Genomic DNA, 14937 nt, shown 5'->3' on the forward strand with positions numbered 1-14937 from the left:
AAATGTGGAGGATGTAGTTATTTGCTTTTCCCTTCAGGACCCAGCCACAGTGCTCCCCTCCCAGGGCATGGTATGAGCTGTGGGATGGGGTCCTGTGTCCCAGCTGCACCCAGTTAACCTGGGCATCTCCAGTCCTCACTGGTTTAGAGGGAGCCCTGTGGTGCCTGGTGCTGGCAGCTTCTACTGTGAGGCCAGGCCATGCCTCCCGCTTTGTCCCCCTCCCTGTGCTTCAGGGTGGCTGGGGTGGATGGACAAGGGTCTGGAGAAAGCAGGAGCTGAAGGACCACCTCTGCCAGGGAAAGCCCCAGGGTCTTGCCCCAGCAGGGCTCTCCTTCACTAGAAACCATCCTCCACCTCCCCCATTTCAGTTTCAGCCTGCAGCCCTTGCCCATGGCACCCATAGGGGTCCTGCTGGAGGTCCCAATGTGGGATGGCTGATGGTGCCGCTGGCATCTCCCCTGTGCTGTAGCCCCTACTGGGGGAACAGGGCCCATGGCCCGCAGTGGGTCCAGAGGAGCTGGCACTGTGCTGGTGAGCCCGTGTGAGGGCAGCGCCGGTGCAAGCGCCAGCCTTCAGCTGACAGGGGCTGTGCCTGCCACTGCTAACAGGCGCAGGAGCGGAGGGGACACAGCTGCTGCGGGGGGGTACCCCACGGTGTTGGTGTTGGCAGGCGTGCAGGGTGCCGCTCTGGCACAAGACATCCATGGAGCAACCCCGAAAGCACCCCTAGCCCAGGTTTCTGCCTGTCCATCTGCCCCCCACTCTGCAGCACCATATGGGGGGCAGGAACCTGTGTTCCCCACTTCACCACCTGGTTGGGGCTGGTAGAGCTTGGTAAGGCACTGGTGGGGTGCCCACCCTGCCCTGGGGATCAATTTGGCAGCCAAGGTACAGCTCTGGCAGTTCCTGCTGTTGGTGCCCAGCTGGCAGCCTCCACACCTCTGCCACCAGCCAGGACTCAAAGCGCTGGGCAGCAGGCAAGGCTTTCTGCAGGCAGCGATGCAGAGGTGCTCACCTTCGGGTGACCCAGCACGCTGGCTCTCATGGTGCCCAGCACAGTTCAGGGCTGTAAAGTGCTGCCTGGGTCCCACCACCACCTTCCCCCTGGGTGGGACTAGCTTCCCCCGCCCTCTACCCTCCCCAGCCCTGCCTGCCTGCTGTCCCCAGCCCTTGCAGGCAGCTCCAGACCTACTTGTGCCTCTTTATTAGGGAGCATTTGTACATTTATAAAACAGTGACACACATCTCTCACATTTGCCAGCACGAGGGCACTCGCGCTGGCCCTCCCACCATGGTGCCCATGCCCACCCTGCTTGGGGCTTGCTGCTCCTGCTGGCAAGGAGGGAGCCGCAACCTGCACCCCCCATGCCTGCCACAGGAGCTCCTGGTGTAGAGCTGGTTGGCACGGCCATAGCATGTCCCCGGGTTTACATGTGGCACCCCTCTGGGGACACTCCTGCTTGCAGGTGGGTGGGGAGGGGACTCCATGGGGAGCTAGCACAGGGTGCTCTGGAGGGGCTCCCCAGCGAGTGCTGCTGTGCCGGCCCTGCTGGGAGTCTTGGTGTTTGTGTCCCCAAGCAGGGGGACATGAGACACCATGTAACCGGGTGCTTGCACTGATGGGGAACATGTTTCCTCATAGGTGCGTATTTTGGGGAGCTGTTGGGCCATGCATACCCAGAGCCAGGGCTGCCAGGCACATCACCAGGCTGGTGTTCCGGTCCCTGCCCTGCATCTCCCACGTGTGGGGCCTTGGGGGAGGCAAGGACGATGGCTCTTCCCTGCATCTATGGCTTTGGCCACGGCGTGGCATGGCCGTGTTGTGTCTGTGGGCACCACGGATGGGGACCAAACCGTCAGGGCCAGGGAATGCCTGGCTCAACCACAGCCTCCCCCAGAGGTCCCAAATTCCTGCCCTGGGGTCCCCCTCTCTGCTGCATGTGTGTGTCGAGGGGGGCTTTGCCAGCCCGCCCCCCCTCCTGAGATATTTTGGGGCAGTTTGCCCTGCGCTGGTGTCTGCTACAGTGGAGGGGGAGGAGGCGATGTCCGACATGACAGGGGGAGCGCTGTGGGTCCTGCCGTGGGTCCTGCCATCTCGGGGCAGGCAGGAGGGCTGTGGGTGTCAGTCCTGGCCGAGGCTCAGGCTGGCAGCTTGGGCTATGGCTGCCCAGGCAGTGCTGGGCACGGGGCATCCTCCTAACCATGTACAGTCTGGGGGAGGCACAGCGGGTGCTCAGCACCCGGGGATGGGAGCGTGGCGAGGGGTACGTGCATGGTGCAAAAGAGCGGCGACAGGCAGGGGAGTGAGGGCAGGACCCCCACGCGCTGCCTGGGCCATGCCGGGTGGCTGCACCAAGGGACGAGCCACTTTGGGCAATACATGGGCAAGAAGAGGATAAGGAGGGCTGGGGGCATGGTGGGCTGCAGGAGAGGGGGGAGGCAGTAGGTTTGCAGTACCGCAATGACTGGGGGCTATCGGGGCCAACACTGGAGTGGGAGGGGAGTCACAGTGCAGGGGTCTGGCTGGGAACAGCAATGGGGAGGGGCTGCAGCTCTGGCAGGCCGCATGAATTTGGGGAAGGGCAGATGTTTCGGGGGATGTCACAGTGGTGGTGGCGCCAGGGGTCAGGGTGGTGCCATGCAGGTGTGGCTGCAGGTGGGGTGTCCCTGGGCTGGCCGGGGGGGCCATGCTGCTCAGAGGGGTGCCCTGCAACACTGCCCTGCCCTGCAGCAGGAAGGTGGGAGTGGTGGTCCCTGGGCAGGGGGGAAGCTGTTTCAGGCACCTTTCTCTTCTGGAGGGGACCATGCAGGGTGGAGACCCCCACCCACCCAGGAGGGACCAGCAGGAGAGGACTCGGAGAGGCTCGCAGGAGCCCCAGTTTACCCCCTGCACGCTCTGCATTGCCGGGGCCCTTCTGCCCAGCACCTGGCAGCTCCCCCAGCCCCCCCATCATGCCTGTCCCCCCCTCCACGCTGTGTGCTTGAGACGGGGCTGAGCCCGTGTGCTGGGGGCAAGTGGAGGGGATGGGCAAAAGGGCTGGGGGGCCACGCTGGTGCCGATGCTGAGGCAGCTCTGGTGGCATTGCTGAGGGCAAACAGCAGTGGGGTAGGGGAGGCAGGGGCCGGTGCCCACTGCGCCCGGTGCCGCCGTCCCTCTCCATACACATGGTGGGGAGGGGAGTGGCGGGGGGCTGCCCCTCCGAGTCCCGAGCTGGCCTAGCAGGCGAAGTCCTCGAAGACGCCCTGGTGAGGGTAGTGGTGGCGGTGGTGGTGGTTGGGCAGGATACCCGCGTTGTAGGTGCCCTCCACATGCCGGCCCAGTGTCTCGCAGGGGCTCTGCAGTGATGACAGTCAGTGAGGTGGGCACAGACTCCATACACCTTGCCCCCTTCAGCCCCCCCTCCCCCCCACAGCCTGTCCCCAGGAGCCCCCCTTGGGCATTCAGCTCCCTGCCACCCCAGACTACCCCAGCTCTGCAGCCTGAGAGCGCCAAACACAGAGCCGAGCTGCCCCTTGCCCTTGGGATGACATCCCTTCCCCCTGGGGTGGGGTCAGATGATGCCCAGGCCCTGTCCTCACAGCCCCCCAGGCAGCCCACCCCGCAGGGGTACCTGATCCTTGAGCTCCTCCAGTCCCAGCGTGGCGATGCTGCCTGAGGGCTTCTTCAGGGGTGGCTTGGAGCGGCGCAGGACCCGACTCACCCTGTCCCGGATTACCTGGGTGCAGATGGGGGGTCAGCCCCAGATCCACATGCAGGGAGCACCCCATGTGTGGGCACCCTGGTCTGCATGGCCCTGCTGCCTGCCCCCCTGCCTGCCTCAGGGACACGGGGCCGACAGTGGAGACAGCACCTCTGCCCACGATCCTCCTGGTCCTCAGCTCACTGAGGGATGCTGGAGGACCCGTCTTCATCCCAGTACCTCCTGCTGTGCATTCCCTGATTTGGGGGCTGCAATAGCCCTCTGGGGTGGCCATGCACAGCGTGCCCTCCCCAGGGAGCCCAGCCCCTGCTCTGCTCCTCACCCGCTCCCACCACCAAGACACAGCCCTGAAGGCTCCACACACCTCATAGACATAGTCCAGGATCTCCAGGATGGTGAGGATGCTGGCACCGATGAACAGGCCCATCTGCCCCCCGATGTCCCCTGGGGAGGAGAAGGGGGAGATGGTCACTGGGAGATGCTGTGCAGCCTGTTGGGGTTCTGGGGTGGGCCAGCAGGGCTGTGGGCAGTGCCAGGGCTGCTGGACAGAGGGGGGCAGAGCAGTCACGGGAACAGGGGCAGCAGGATGGAGGGAGCAGGAGACATGCGGGACAGGGGATGGTCAGCAGCATGCAACCCTTCAGTGAGCCTGCAGCCGGCTCCTGCCCTGTGTGATCCCTCCCCAACAAGCCCCACGTCATCCTGGGGCTGGGACCCAGAGCTCTGCGCCTCAGGGTCCCACGGGAAGGTGGGTGGGGAGTCACCAAGAAGCCCAGCAAGGTCGTAGGCTTTCTTCTGCTCAATAGCCTCGTAGTTGAGCGCCTCAAAGAAGATGTCCAGCACCAGGAAGTTCTCCCTGTGGGGACACCATAGTGCTTGGCAAGGAGGGCTGGTCACCGACTGTCCCACCCCCACTGCCCCCAAACCTCCCCTGTCCCCCGGCCCTCCAGCTCCCAGGTGCTCCCAGGGCCCTTATGAGTTATTCATGCTGGTGTGGTGGGGACATGGAAGGGGCATGTCCCAGGCCAGGAGGGACCGTGGGGTGGGGAGATGATGGCAGGAGGGCTGGGAGGACATGGATGGGTCAGTGTACATGGACTGCCTTAGTGGCAGCCACCCCTGGACAGAGGATGTGGCAGGGACTACGTGCGCCAGGACCCCCTCCCTGCATGCTATGTGCCAGGACCCGCTCCCCATACACTGCCAGGATTGGGGTGGGGGCTGCCCAGGTCCCCAGTCCCCTGCCCACCCCAGGGTGTGCTGCCTGGCACTGGGGACTCACCGGATGTAGGTCTCGTTCTTGTTGTACTTGCGGGCGAGGTAGCGCGCCGAGCCCTTGTTGGGGATGCGCACCATGGAGATCTCCTTGCCATAGCGTGTCAGGTTGCATGGCGTGGGGCAGCTGCAGCGCTCCTGGCTGTCCTCCACCGCTGCGTCTGGGGGCATGTACCCATTGGCATGGTCTCACCCCCCCGGCCCCTCCCCGGGGGCACCTGGCTGGTGCCCAGCCACCTGCCTGCCACCGCACCTACCCAGCGTGTGGTCAGCACACTCGATGTACACGTTGGGGGAGCAGATGGACTCGTTGCCTGTGGAGAAGCAGCTGGTCAGGGGTGGTGGGGGTCTGGCTCACTTCTGTCCCCCCCCCCTTGACTGACTCCCTTAAAGGCAGTGGGGCAGGGGTGGCCCCAGGGTGCGGAGTGGATGGGGATGGGTGACCCTTGGCTGCAGGTTGGCTGGGGCAGGGGTGGCCTCTGGGTGCAAGGCAGGCAGGGAAGGGCTGACCTAGGGTGTAAGGAGAGTAGGACAGAGGCTGAACCAGCATGCGGAGGGGATGGGATGGTCACTGGGTGGAGAGGGATGGGCAGGGGGTTACCCTTGAGTGCAGAGGGATGGGGCAGTGTTGATCTTTGGGTGCAGGCTGTACAGAGCCGGGGCAGCCCTGGGCAGGACTGTCAGGGCAGTGGGGTGCCCCCAGACCATCATGTGCATCCCCTCACCTGGCATGTGGACCATGCGGCAGTGGCAGCTCCGCACCACGGCCTCCTTCTCGCACTGCAGGCGGCAGGCAGCGATGCTGTAGGTGTCATAGCCAGGCAGCATCTGCTCCCCTTGCACGCTGGCCCGGCAGTTCCCCCATGGCTGAGGCAGGTAGGTGAGCTGTCACGGTGAGAGGGGCATCGCTGCAAGGCTGTGCCAGGCTGAGTGCCCATGGGCACCTCCCTGGGGGCTGTGGGGCATTGTGCCTTACCCGCTGCTCCTGGCAGGACACGAAGGTCTGGAAGCCAGGCGAGACACCAAAGCCCAGCTGGTGGATGTAGGGTGGTTCATCCTGGCTGTGGATCTGGACCCGGATGCCAGCTTCAAACGATGTCTCGTCTGTGGGAGTAGGAGAGAGAGGCTGCACACCTGCACCCACCCAGCACCTGCACCCTGGGGCCCAGAACCCCTCCAGTGCCCTGCTTGCCCCATAGCCCCCCTCTAGGGTTCCCTGTTTTCCCAGCAGCCCTCCATCCCAGCACCCCTCACCCGTGCCCTGCCCACATCACAGCCCCACTCACTGGTCTCTCTCCAGATGGGCAGATACTCTTCCTGCTGGATGTCCAGCATGATCTCCAGCCCGTTGCCCATGCCACCCTGGCGGGTCACCCGTGGGTTCCTCCGGTCCCCATTAAAGGTGTAGCACTTACCATAGCGTGTGTAGACCTGGGTATGAAGAAAGGTGGAGTGAGGGAGGGCAGGGATCTGGCAGGGCATTCTGCAAGCAGGACGAGGTCCAGGAACCCCTTTCAAATTCCACGGCGGTGCTGGAAGTGGGGAATAGTCTTGCATGGAAGTGCAAGACCTCCCCTTGGAAGGGCTCATCTAAGCCTCCCCCCTCCTTCTCCCCGCGCTTCTGCCCCCCTTCAGGCTTGCTGGGGGGGTGAAGCATCGCTGCCAGCACACCCATGTGGAAGCCCAGCTGTCCTGCTCCCTGTCAGGCAGGGACTCACAGGGGCAAAGTGCTGGGGGCCACAGTGCTGCCCCTGAAAGCGGCACTCCACCAGCATATCCTCAATCTGGTGGCCCAGGCGGTGGAAGAAGCTCTGCATGGTGCGCTCAGAGCGGCGGGGTGGCAAAAAGCGCGAGTAGTTGGCAAGACGCATCAGCCACGCACGCTGGTCCTCCCCCAGCACGGCCAGCATCTCAGGCACCAGTGAGTGGTTCTCCCAGGCCAGCCCCAGCCACTGCCCCACTGAGTAGAGGTCAGGCTTGGTGAGGCGCAGGAAGCGTGCCGGGTTGGGGTTGCAGAGGGTGACGGCTGGGAAGCGGAGCTGGGGGGCCCAGGCGAGGCGTGCGCGGGTGTGCACGGGGCGCGAGAGCAGGTGGTGCAGGCGGTCAGTGGCGCCGGTGGCCAGCAGCCCAGCGGAGGCCAGGAAGGCCAGGCTCCAGAGCAGGCGGCGCAGGCGGGACTGTGGCCGGGTGCACATGTAATGCAGCCCGGGGATCCTGGTGGCTCTCAGGATGCCAACAGCGAGCTGGCCAGTGCCACCGTCCTGAGCCACTGTCAGAGCTTCCCCGTCCTGGCAGCAGGCAAGGGGCAGCGGCATGGCAGCAGGCAGGGTAACTCCTCTGGAGAGTGGAGTGCAGGATGCCCCCAACGCTGCCTGGGGTCCCTCGTCCCCTTCGGGGAGCTCTCCCTCCTGGGAAGCTTTTGCTCTGAACCTTCCTGGAGACAAATGTGGCAGACGCCTTCCCGTGCTTCTCCGGTGACGGGCGAGGGGAGGGAGAGAAGGGGGCTGCTACAAACACACGCCTTCCCCCAGCCTCCATTCGGGAATGGAAAATTCCTCCCTGAGCCGTGCTGGGACAGGGTGCGGTGTGTTGCATTACCCCAGATAGGGTGAACTGGCAGCCCCCAGTGCCCCAGCTCAGTGGGCACCCGTGTCTGGACAGGATGCCCTCTTCCAGCTACACTGTGCAAACCCTGCGCTTAGGGGTGCTGTGCCGAACTCGTCCCTGTTGTCCCCTCCCTGGCACTGCAGCCTGTTCTGGATCCCTGCCTGGACACCCAGAGTCCCCAACCATGGCTGCTCTGGGGCTGAGGGCCCTGCCCCACAGAGGCAGAACAGTGCCAGGCCGGGGGAGCCATCACCTCCTGCCAGCACTGCTTGGGACTACATGTACCTTGGTCCCCAGTGCTGTACCCTGGTAACCCCTGCCCTGGAACTGGGGACCCCAGTGGATATAGGCCCTGTGGGGTGGGAGAAAAGGGGCCATGGGCCAGGACGAGTAGAGCCGTGGGGCGGGAGGCTGCGTGGGAGCCCACCTGAGCCTGGCGGGTGCTTTGAAGTGACGACAAGGCTGTGATCAGAGCGCGGCAGCAGCAGGGGGTGGGGGGTGCCTCTGCACCAGGCTGTCAGCACAACTGGAGGGCCCTGACAGCCTGTCAGGGTGCCTTCAAAGCTCAGCACCGCACTCCCCGGCAGCCTCTCATCTCCTGCTGCTGCCGCTTCCAGACACCCACCTTTGGCACCAGCCCTGCCAAGGTGTGAGCTGGCCCTGGGGGGTTCTCGCAGCCTCCGCAGCCCTGGGACAAGGCAAGGCTGCTGTGCCCCCTGAGAAGGGCAGCAACTCTGTTCATCCATGGCAGCTGGACAGGAGGGCAGCAGTGAAAGGGGGACTGGAAAGAGGGAGCTCCTGCTTGCCTCAGCAGTGACTCCCAGCACCACCAATGCTGCCAGCCTTGTTGCCTGAGCAAGGCACGACTCTGCAGCCATGCCAGCGACCTGCACAGGAGCCAAGCTGGCAGCTTGTTGACAGGTGCAGGAGAACTCCAGGCAGGTCAGAAACGGGGCTTGGCCTCAGGGAATGGAGCGGGCAGGGAGGTCACCGAGGGACGTGAGCAGAGGCAGTGTGGGCAGCATCTCAGGTGCCCGGGGGTGGAGAGATCTTCCCCTCCCCATTGCACGTCCTGCCCCGCGGCAGCGAGAAGCCCAGCTCGAAGGCACCTAGGGTGCCAGCTCTGGTCCTTTCTGGCTCTGGGCAGGGCCAGGCCCCGGCGCCCTGGCGCACCGGCACCCCCGCACCCCGGCACCCCGCAGCCCCGTACCCCGGCGCCCCGGCGGCGCAGGCGGGCGGTGGGTGCGCGGCGCGGAGGGCCGGGCTCCGGCAGGGGGCAGCAGGGACCCACGTTCGGGCTGAGCGGGGCGCGCAGCGCCGGCCCCGCCGGGCACCCTCCCCGCCTCCCTCCTCCTCTCCCTCCCTCCTTCCCTCTGTCCCTTCCTCCCTCCCTCCCCCGCTCCCGCTCTCCCAGCCCGGCGCGGCCCGACCCGCCACCCCCGGACGGTCTCTGAGCAGGACCGGGCCGGACCGGGCCCCGCTGCACTCCCGGCTCCCATCACACTGCCATGCCGGGCCACGCCGCGGCACAGGGCAGGGCGGGTGAGGGCAGCACCCCAGCCCCTCCGATGGCAGCGTGGCCCAGGCAGCAGCAGGGAGCAGCTGGCCCCACGGCACGGCGTGTCCTGGGGAACATCCAGGACCGTCCCGGTCCCACCCACCTCGGGATGCCAGCGCTGCTGCTTGCTTTGCTGGAGGAGCAAACGCTCTTGTGGAGCCACAGCGCTTCCCTGGAACAGAGCTCAGCTCCTCGGGGACACAAAGCCAAGGCTGTGGAGCAGCCCTCGCCATCCACATGCCGCCCCCCCCCCGAGCTGTCACTGGTCCGGCCACCAGCCGGCGCAATGCTCGTATGGCACGGGCTCCCTGCTTCTCTGCACCCTCGGGACCAGCCCAGTGGGTCACCCCACCCCACCCTGAACTGTGTGTCCCTGCACCATCACGGGGACACGGCTGAGCCTCGGCCCTGTGCTGGTGCGTCTGCGTGGAGCTGCTCAAGCTGGCTGGGCTCCTTGCTGAGATTTATTGTGGCTCTGAGAGCCGGAGGCTGCCAGCCTGATACCATCAGCCCCTTGCACACCAGGGCAGCTTTTATATTAGTTTTCTTTAAATGGAGGATGAGCTTCCCAGGCTGGAGGAAATGTCATTTCTCTGAACGCTTCCATCTCATGTCAGTTCAGACATCTCTGGGCAGCATCACAATCATCCTGGAGTGGGGCGAGGGATGAGGACAGGATGCAGAGGCTGGGGGACATGGGGACAGACAGCTTGGGGACAGGGACCTGTGTTGGGCAGGGCTGGAGAAGAAGGTCCAGCACCGGCAGTGGCCTTGTCCTCTGTCCTCAGAATCCTCAGACAGGCAGGCATGGATGTAGGGCCGTGTGGGGAGGGCAGGGGTGCCCGTGGTGCCCCGCTGAGTTACTCACTTGTCGGCTGCGAGGGTGCCGAGGCCAGCTGTGAAATTGCACTGGCGAGAGCACAGCACAGTCCTGAAGGGCTTTGCCTTTCCAGCATGACAAACGCAATTAGATAACAGGGAGCGCATGAGGAGGAGGAGGAAGGGCAGAGGAGAGCCTGCCTGCACCATGAACATGATTTCCTCCCTGCAGCTGACCCAGAAAAGCGCCTTGCAGGGCTGAAGCACATGAGTCCTGCCAGGGATGGTGCCCGGCGCATGGGCCCCTGGGCACCCTGCTGTCTGCTTGCCAGGCACCCATGAGTGCCATAGCCTCCAGGCCGGGGTGGCAGGATTCCCGCACTGCGTGCTGGTCTCCTCGCTCAGCCGCCGCATGCTGGCATCCCCATGCCACGCTCATATGCAGGGGAGACCCCATTAGGGAGGTAATTTCTCGACACGATTCCTCATTTCCCTGCTTTCTGCTGTGGAGACATGCTGACCTTGACAGAAATAGCTGCTTGTGCCTTGGCAGGCGGATGCCAGCCAGAGATCACTGGGGGCCCTGGCATCCTGCTCCCCACCCCACACAGCTCTGGGGCCTCCCAAGTCCCCTTAACCTCCTGAAGCTCACCATTCTGCCCCTCTGATGCAGGGAGTCCCATGGGAGCAAGGTTCTGGCCCCCAGCACCCTCACCCCGCCTCATGCCAGGTCACCTGCAAGCACTGGTGTCATGAGGACCAGCCCCATGCACCCCCAGTCCCCCATCCCTGCCGCTGCCAGCCCATTGTGCCAGACTCCAGCTGATCCCAGCTCACACAGGTATTTCCGCAGCTTACACGGCTCCCTATGGTATTTAGCCTCTGGAAGACGACGTTAAACATTGCAAGCAGCGACAAATCCTGATTGCTCCGAGGAGACAAGAGGCCGTGCTAAGCTTCCAGCCAAATGTTTTCATGTGAAGGAAACGAGCTGCAGCATGTGCGGTACCAGCGGGTCCTGCTTCTGCACACCAGGGCACCCAGCCCCCTGCTCCCACATCCTTGCTGGGACATCCAGCCCTGCTCCCATGTCCCTGCTTGGACTTGCAGCTAGCAGGCAGGCCCTGGGCATGGGCACACCATGCAGAAGTGAGCAGCCCAGCAGAGACACCTCTGAGAATAGCCATCACCAGGGCATGGTGGTGATGGGGACATGGATGGGAAGACACTGGACTGCTGCCCACCCTGGGCTTGGCAGGGATGCCATTCCAGGGGTAACTTCAAGGGTGATCTCCAGACACCCCAGCCCACAGAGCAAATTAGCAGGGGCAGGGCTGTGGTGTAAAGGAAAGCAACCTCCAAAACTGGAAATGCTGCTTCCTGAGTGAGTGCAGGCAGCTGGAGGCACAGGGATGCCTCTGGCTGGGAGACACAACACAGGAGCTGGGGCCAAACTGGGAGAACACTAGTAGAGCTGGGGCAATGGCACATCCACGCACACTGCTCCCTGCTCTGCTCCTGCCCCCTGCTGCTGCCATCCTGGCCCAAAGCCCAGCACTGCTGGAGCCCCATACCAGCCCCCCTGATGCAGCCCACCACCACCTCCCCAGCAGCCCGCTCCCCCCACACAGCATGGCCAGGCCCCACCTGGGTGCCCCGGGAGGGAAGCTGCAGCGCTGACACCAGCATTGCAACTGCCCGGGATATGAGATCCGCTTGGATTCAGCAATTTCAGCTCATTTCAAGCCTGATTCTGCAGCAATTTTCTGAGCCAGTGGGATGTTTTCGCCTCTGCAACGTCCCCTCTCATGCACGGTCGCACCATTTCCCTTCCCTGTTCCCAGGAGGGGTGGGGGAACAGCGCCAGTTTGGCTCGACCCCAGCTCCACCAGCAGCACAACCATGCCCCACACCAGCAGCCCCTTTGTGCAGCCCCCTGCCCCTGCTGGGTCAGCTCCTGCAGGTTGCAGCCCGGCTTGTGGGACTGGGACTCCTACCTCCATGGGGCACTGGGCCCTGCAGCCTCAATCCTGGCAGAGCAGGGCACCTTCGGTCCTGAGCAGTGCAGACCAGCACTGGAGCTGGGCTCCTTGTTTTCCCCATCCTGTGAAGGGCCAAGCTCTAGAGCATCCTCCGCAGCACCCCAACACACTTCTCCAGGAGAAGGGAGAGCAATGGGGCAGCAGGGGGGGCAGGGAATGCTGCAGGCACATCCCAGAAGGGCTGGGACATCTTCTGCCACCACAGAGGTGCCTCTCTCTGTGCCACAGGCCAGCCTGTGCCAGCTGAGTGTCCTTGGCCAGGCCTAAGCCAGCAGTGGAGACATGGGTGCGTGGGGCCAGCAGAGCCCCTGTTGTGCTAAGCGGGCTCGCTGCCAGAATATCAAGTGTTCAGCTGTGCCATAGGCTGCACTGCCAGCCAGGCAGGGTGGCAGGAGGCACATGAGCCCCAGCAGTGGGCAGGGTGAGCAGGTCACTGCCAGGCTGCTGCATTGGGGCCAGCATGCAGCGCAGTGTCCCCCAGGCGCAGGCAGGACCCCGACTAGGGCTCCCTGCAGGTCAGGAGCATGGGGATGCAATGCATGGCAGGGGGATGCACTGCACACGCAGGCAAGGACACCTTCCCAGTGCATCTGCCCCGGTGCTGCCAGTGGAAACAGTAAAGCAGGGGGACATTGGCACCATCCTGCTTTCAGGAGCAGCATCTGTGAAAGCACACTTAAACTTGTGTGCCAGGGAAGGAGCTCTCCCTGCAAGCCATTGCTCCAGGAGTCCTGCACCAGCCAAGCCAGGAGCCAGAAGGGGCTGTGCTGCCTGTTCGACACAGAACCAACATTGCTGTGATACAGAGGCAAGGGGCTGGGGACCCCAGGTCCTCACCTCTTGGCTATGCTGCATGGGCACGGCAGCACACAGCTGCCTGCAGTAGCAGAGCAAGTGCAGTCACAAAGTTGTGTCTTCCCCTCCTGCTGCTCCTGGGGGGAATTCATCCCAGAATCTCACTCGTCTCCTCATTTCCAACCTAAATTTATTCATGGCCAGTTTGTACCATTTGTTCTCGTGCCAGCATTGTCCCTTAGCTTAAATAGCTCTCTTCCCTCCCTTGTGTTTACTCCCTTGATGTATTTATAAACAGCAATCCCATCCCCTCACAGCCTCCAGCCTGCCAGCCTGCACGTGCCAATTGCTTCTGGTTTCCTCTCCTGATTCAGGCTTTGCTTGCCTGCGCATCTGCTCCAGTTCCACAGCAGCTTCCTCAGCTCCGGCTGTCCAGGGCTCACACACTGTTCTGGCAAGGTCCCCAGCCCATGCAGACACAGGACTCCGCCCTCTCCACTCCACAGCAGCTGTGGGCAGCATCCCACCCAGGTCAGGACCACTGCCCCTGCCGGAGTTAACCTAGACCCTGAAGATCTCCCGGCACTTTATGCTTTTATATGGTTTGCTTGCACTAAGCACCTTAAAGCACCCATCAAAAGGTGACCTGGGCAGGTGAAGGAGCCAGCACCAAGGGAATTGCAGAAGATGATGTGCTGGGGTTGCTGGCAGAGGCGGGAGTTGTGCTGCAGTGCAGTGCAGGGGTGCAGAGAGGCAGGGGTGCAGGAGCCAGGGAAGTCCACTTCAGCCTGTCATCAGCCAGCAAACCTCTCTGAGATGCTGGCCTGCTGCTTACCTACCCTGGTCTGTCCCTAAGCATGTGGGTCAGGTTCTGGGGCTATAGGAGGTTTCTGTGCCACGTCTGCCTCCTGCTTCCCCTGGGAAGGAGAGGGGGAAAGCCATGGGGCAGAGCCAGGAGGTGCTCAGGGTTCCCATGGAAAAGGTGCACAAAAGCTGCACGCCCAAACATGCCAGAGTGAGCTTGCCAAGCTGCTAATGTGCTCCCTGGCCTGGATTTGAACTGTGCTGAGCTGCAGCTCTGCCACCACTCTGTGCACCCTCTGGTGCTCTCCAGCTTCTCATCCTCAGACACCCCGGTGCTGAGCACGCTGCCTCCAGGCTCACAGCACAGCACGCTACAGATAAGTGCCAGGATGGGCTGCAACTCAGCCTCGCTGCTGCAAACCCAACAAAACACACATACACAGAGAGCAGTAATTATGGGTTTGGGTAGCAGGCTCCTCTTAACAGCTGGAGGAGACCCAGTGCCATGCGCAGCACTGCGCCACTTGGCCCCAGGACCAGGGAAGGATCCCCAGCTCTGCGGTTTCATACAGAGATGTAGCACTGAGCCCATCCATCCTGCAGGCTGGAGGAAGCAGGGAACATCAAGGATACCTGGAAGCGGGGAACACGGGGTCCCTGGGTCTCCTTTCTGGAGCTCGGGCAGTCTCTGCTCTCTGGCTGCTGCCACCCCGCAGGGACCCCTGTGCTGCAGGATGTCCCTGCAGGTACATTAGTGCCTCTGCACGGTGCTGGCTGGACGCTGGTGGCTCTTGGCTGGGAGACAGCAGCAGGTGCTGGGTGCCACCAGCCCAGCCCCGCTGCCCTCCGCTGCCCGGGGCACTGCGGGCAGGCAGCGCGCAGCACCGCAGCCCCCGCTGCTCTCCTGCCAGGCGCAGGCAGAGCTCTCCAGGCAGCCCCGTCCCCGGGGACCGCTTCTCTTTGAAAGCAACCGTGCAGGGAGCGCTGCTGCCCGTCCCCAAAGGGTTAACAAGCAATTTCCTTTGCTGACAGCTCGGAGACCGTTCACTATCGACTGCGGGAGAATAAGAGGGGAGAAGCAGCGAGATAAAAAGGCAGCAGAGCTGGCACCGCCTGCTTAATCCCAGCGTTTAATCTGCTGGGGCAGCGCAGGCAGCCTTATCTCGCCGTCCTTCTGCTGCTCCATCTCATTACTGCTCCCACGGCTGCGCGGGCCGCACCGCCCGGAGATGCAGGAGCTGAGCCGGGGAGCGCTGGCCTGGGGCAGGGCTGCTGCCAGCCGCCTGCTCGGCAGCCCCCGCCGGCCCGCTGCGGGGGGGACCCGCCCGGCACACAC

At 63.7% G+C, this 14937-nt stretch overlaps 2 protein-coding genes across 2 annotated transcripts in view; both read right to left on the bottom strand.

Annotated features, from left to right (window-relative positions):
• Positions 1–1189: 1189 nt before the first annotated feature.
• The window catches only part of ASIC4 (acid sensing ion channel subunit family member 4), a 30561-nt gene continuing 16813 nt past the window's right edge, over positions 1190–14937 (bottom strand). The window contains exons 2-10 of the mRNA XM_080397867.1: positions 6263–6407; positions 5953–6080; positions 5702–5861; positions 5234–5290; positions 4984–5137; positions 4466–4557; positions 4066–4145; positions 3612–3716; positions 1190–3336 (exon numbers count right to left, since the gene is read on the bottom strand). Of these exons, the coding sequence (XP_080253993.1) occupies positions 3217–3336; positions 3612–3716; positions 4066–4145; positions 4466–4557; positions 4984–5137; positions 5234–5290; positions 5702–5861; positions 5953–6080; positions 6263–6407 (1041 nt within the window). The 3' untranslated portion in view covers positions 1190–3216. The remainder of the gene's footprint in view (positions 3337–3611; positions 3717–4065; positions 4146–4465; positions 4558–4983; positions 5138–5233; positions 5291–5701; positions 5862–5952; positions 6081–6262; positions 6408–14937) is intronic.
• Positions 6358–9388, bottom strand: LOC308068029 (acid-sensing ion channel 1C-like). The gene has a single exon (XM_080397890.1). It carries the CDS (start codon positions 7289–7291, stop codon positions 6608–6610), a length of 684 nt encoding a protein of 227 aa, XP_080254016.1. The 5' UTR covers positions 7292–9388; the 3' UTR covers positions 6358–6607.

The sequence above is a fragment of the Falco punctatus genome (assembly GCF_963210335.1).
Source record: "Falco punctatus genome assembly, chromosome: 8".
Taxonomy (NCBI): Eukaryota; Metazoa; Chordata; class Aves; order Falconiformes; family Falconidae; genus Falco; species Falco punctatus.

Excerpts from the sequence above, each read along its gene's own strand:
- LOC308068029 (XM_080397890.1), bottom strand. The coding sequence starts at position 7,291 with ATGCCGCTGCCCCTTGCCTGCTGCCAGGACGGGGAAGCTCTGACAGTG.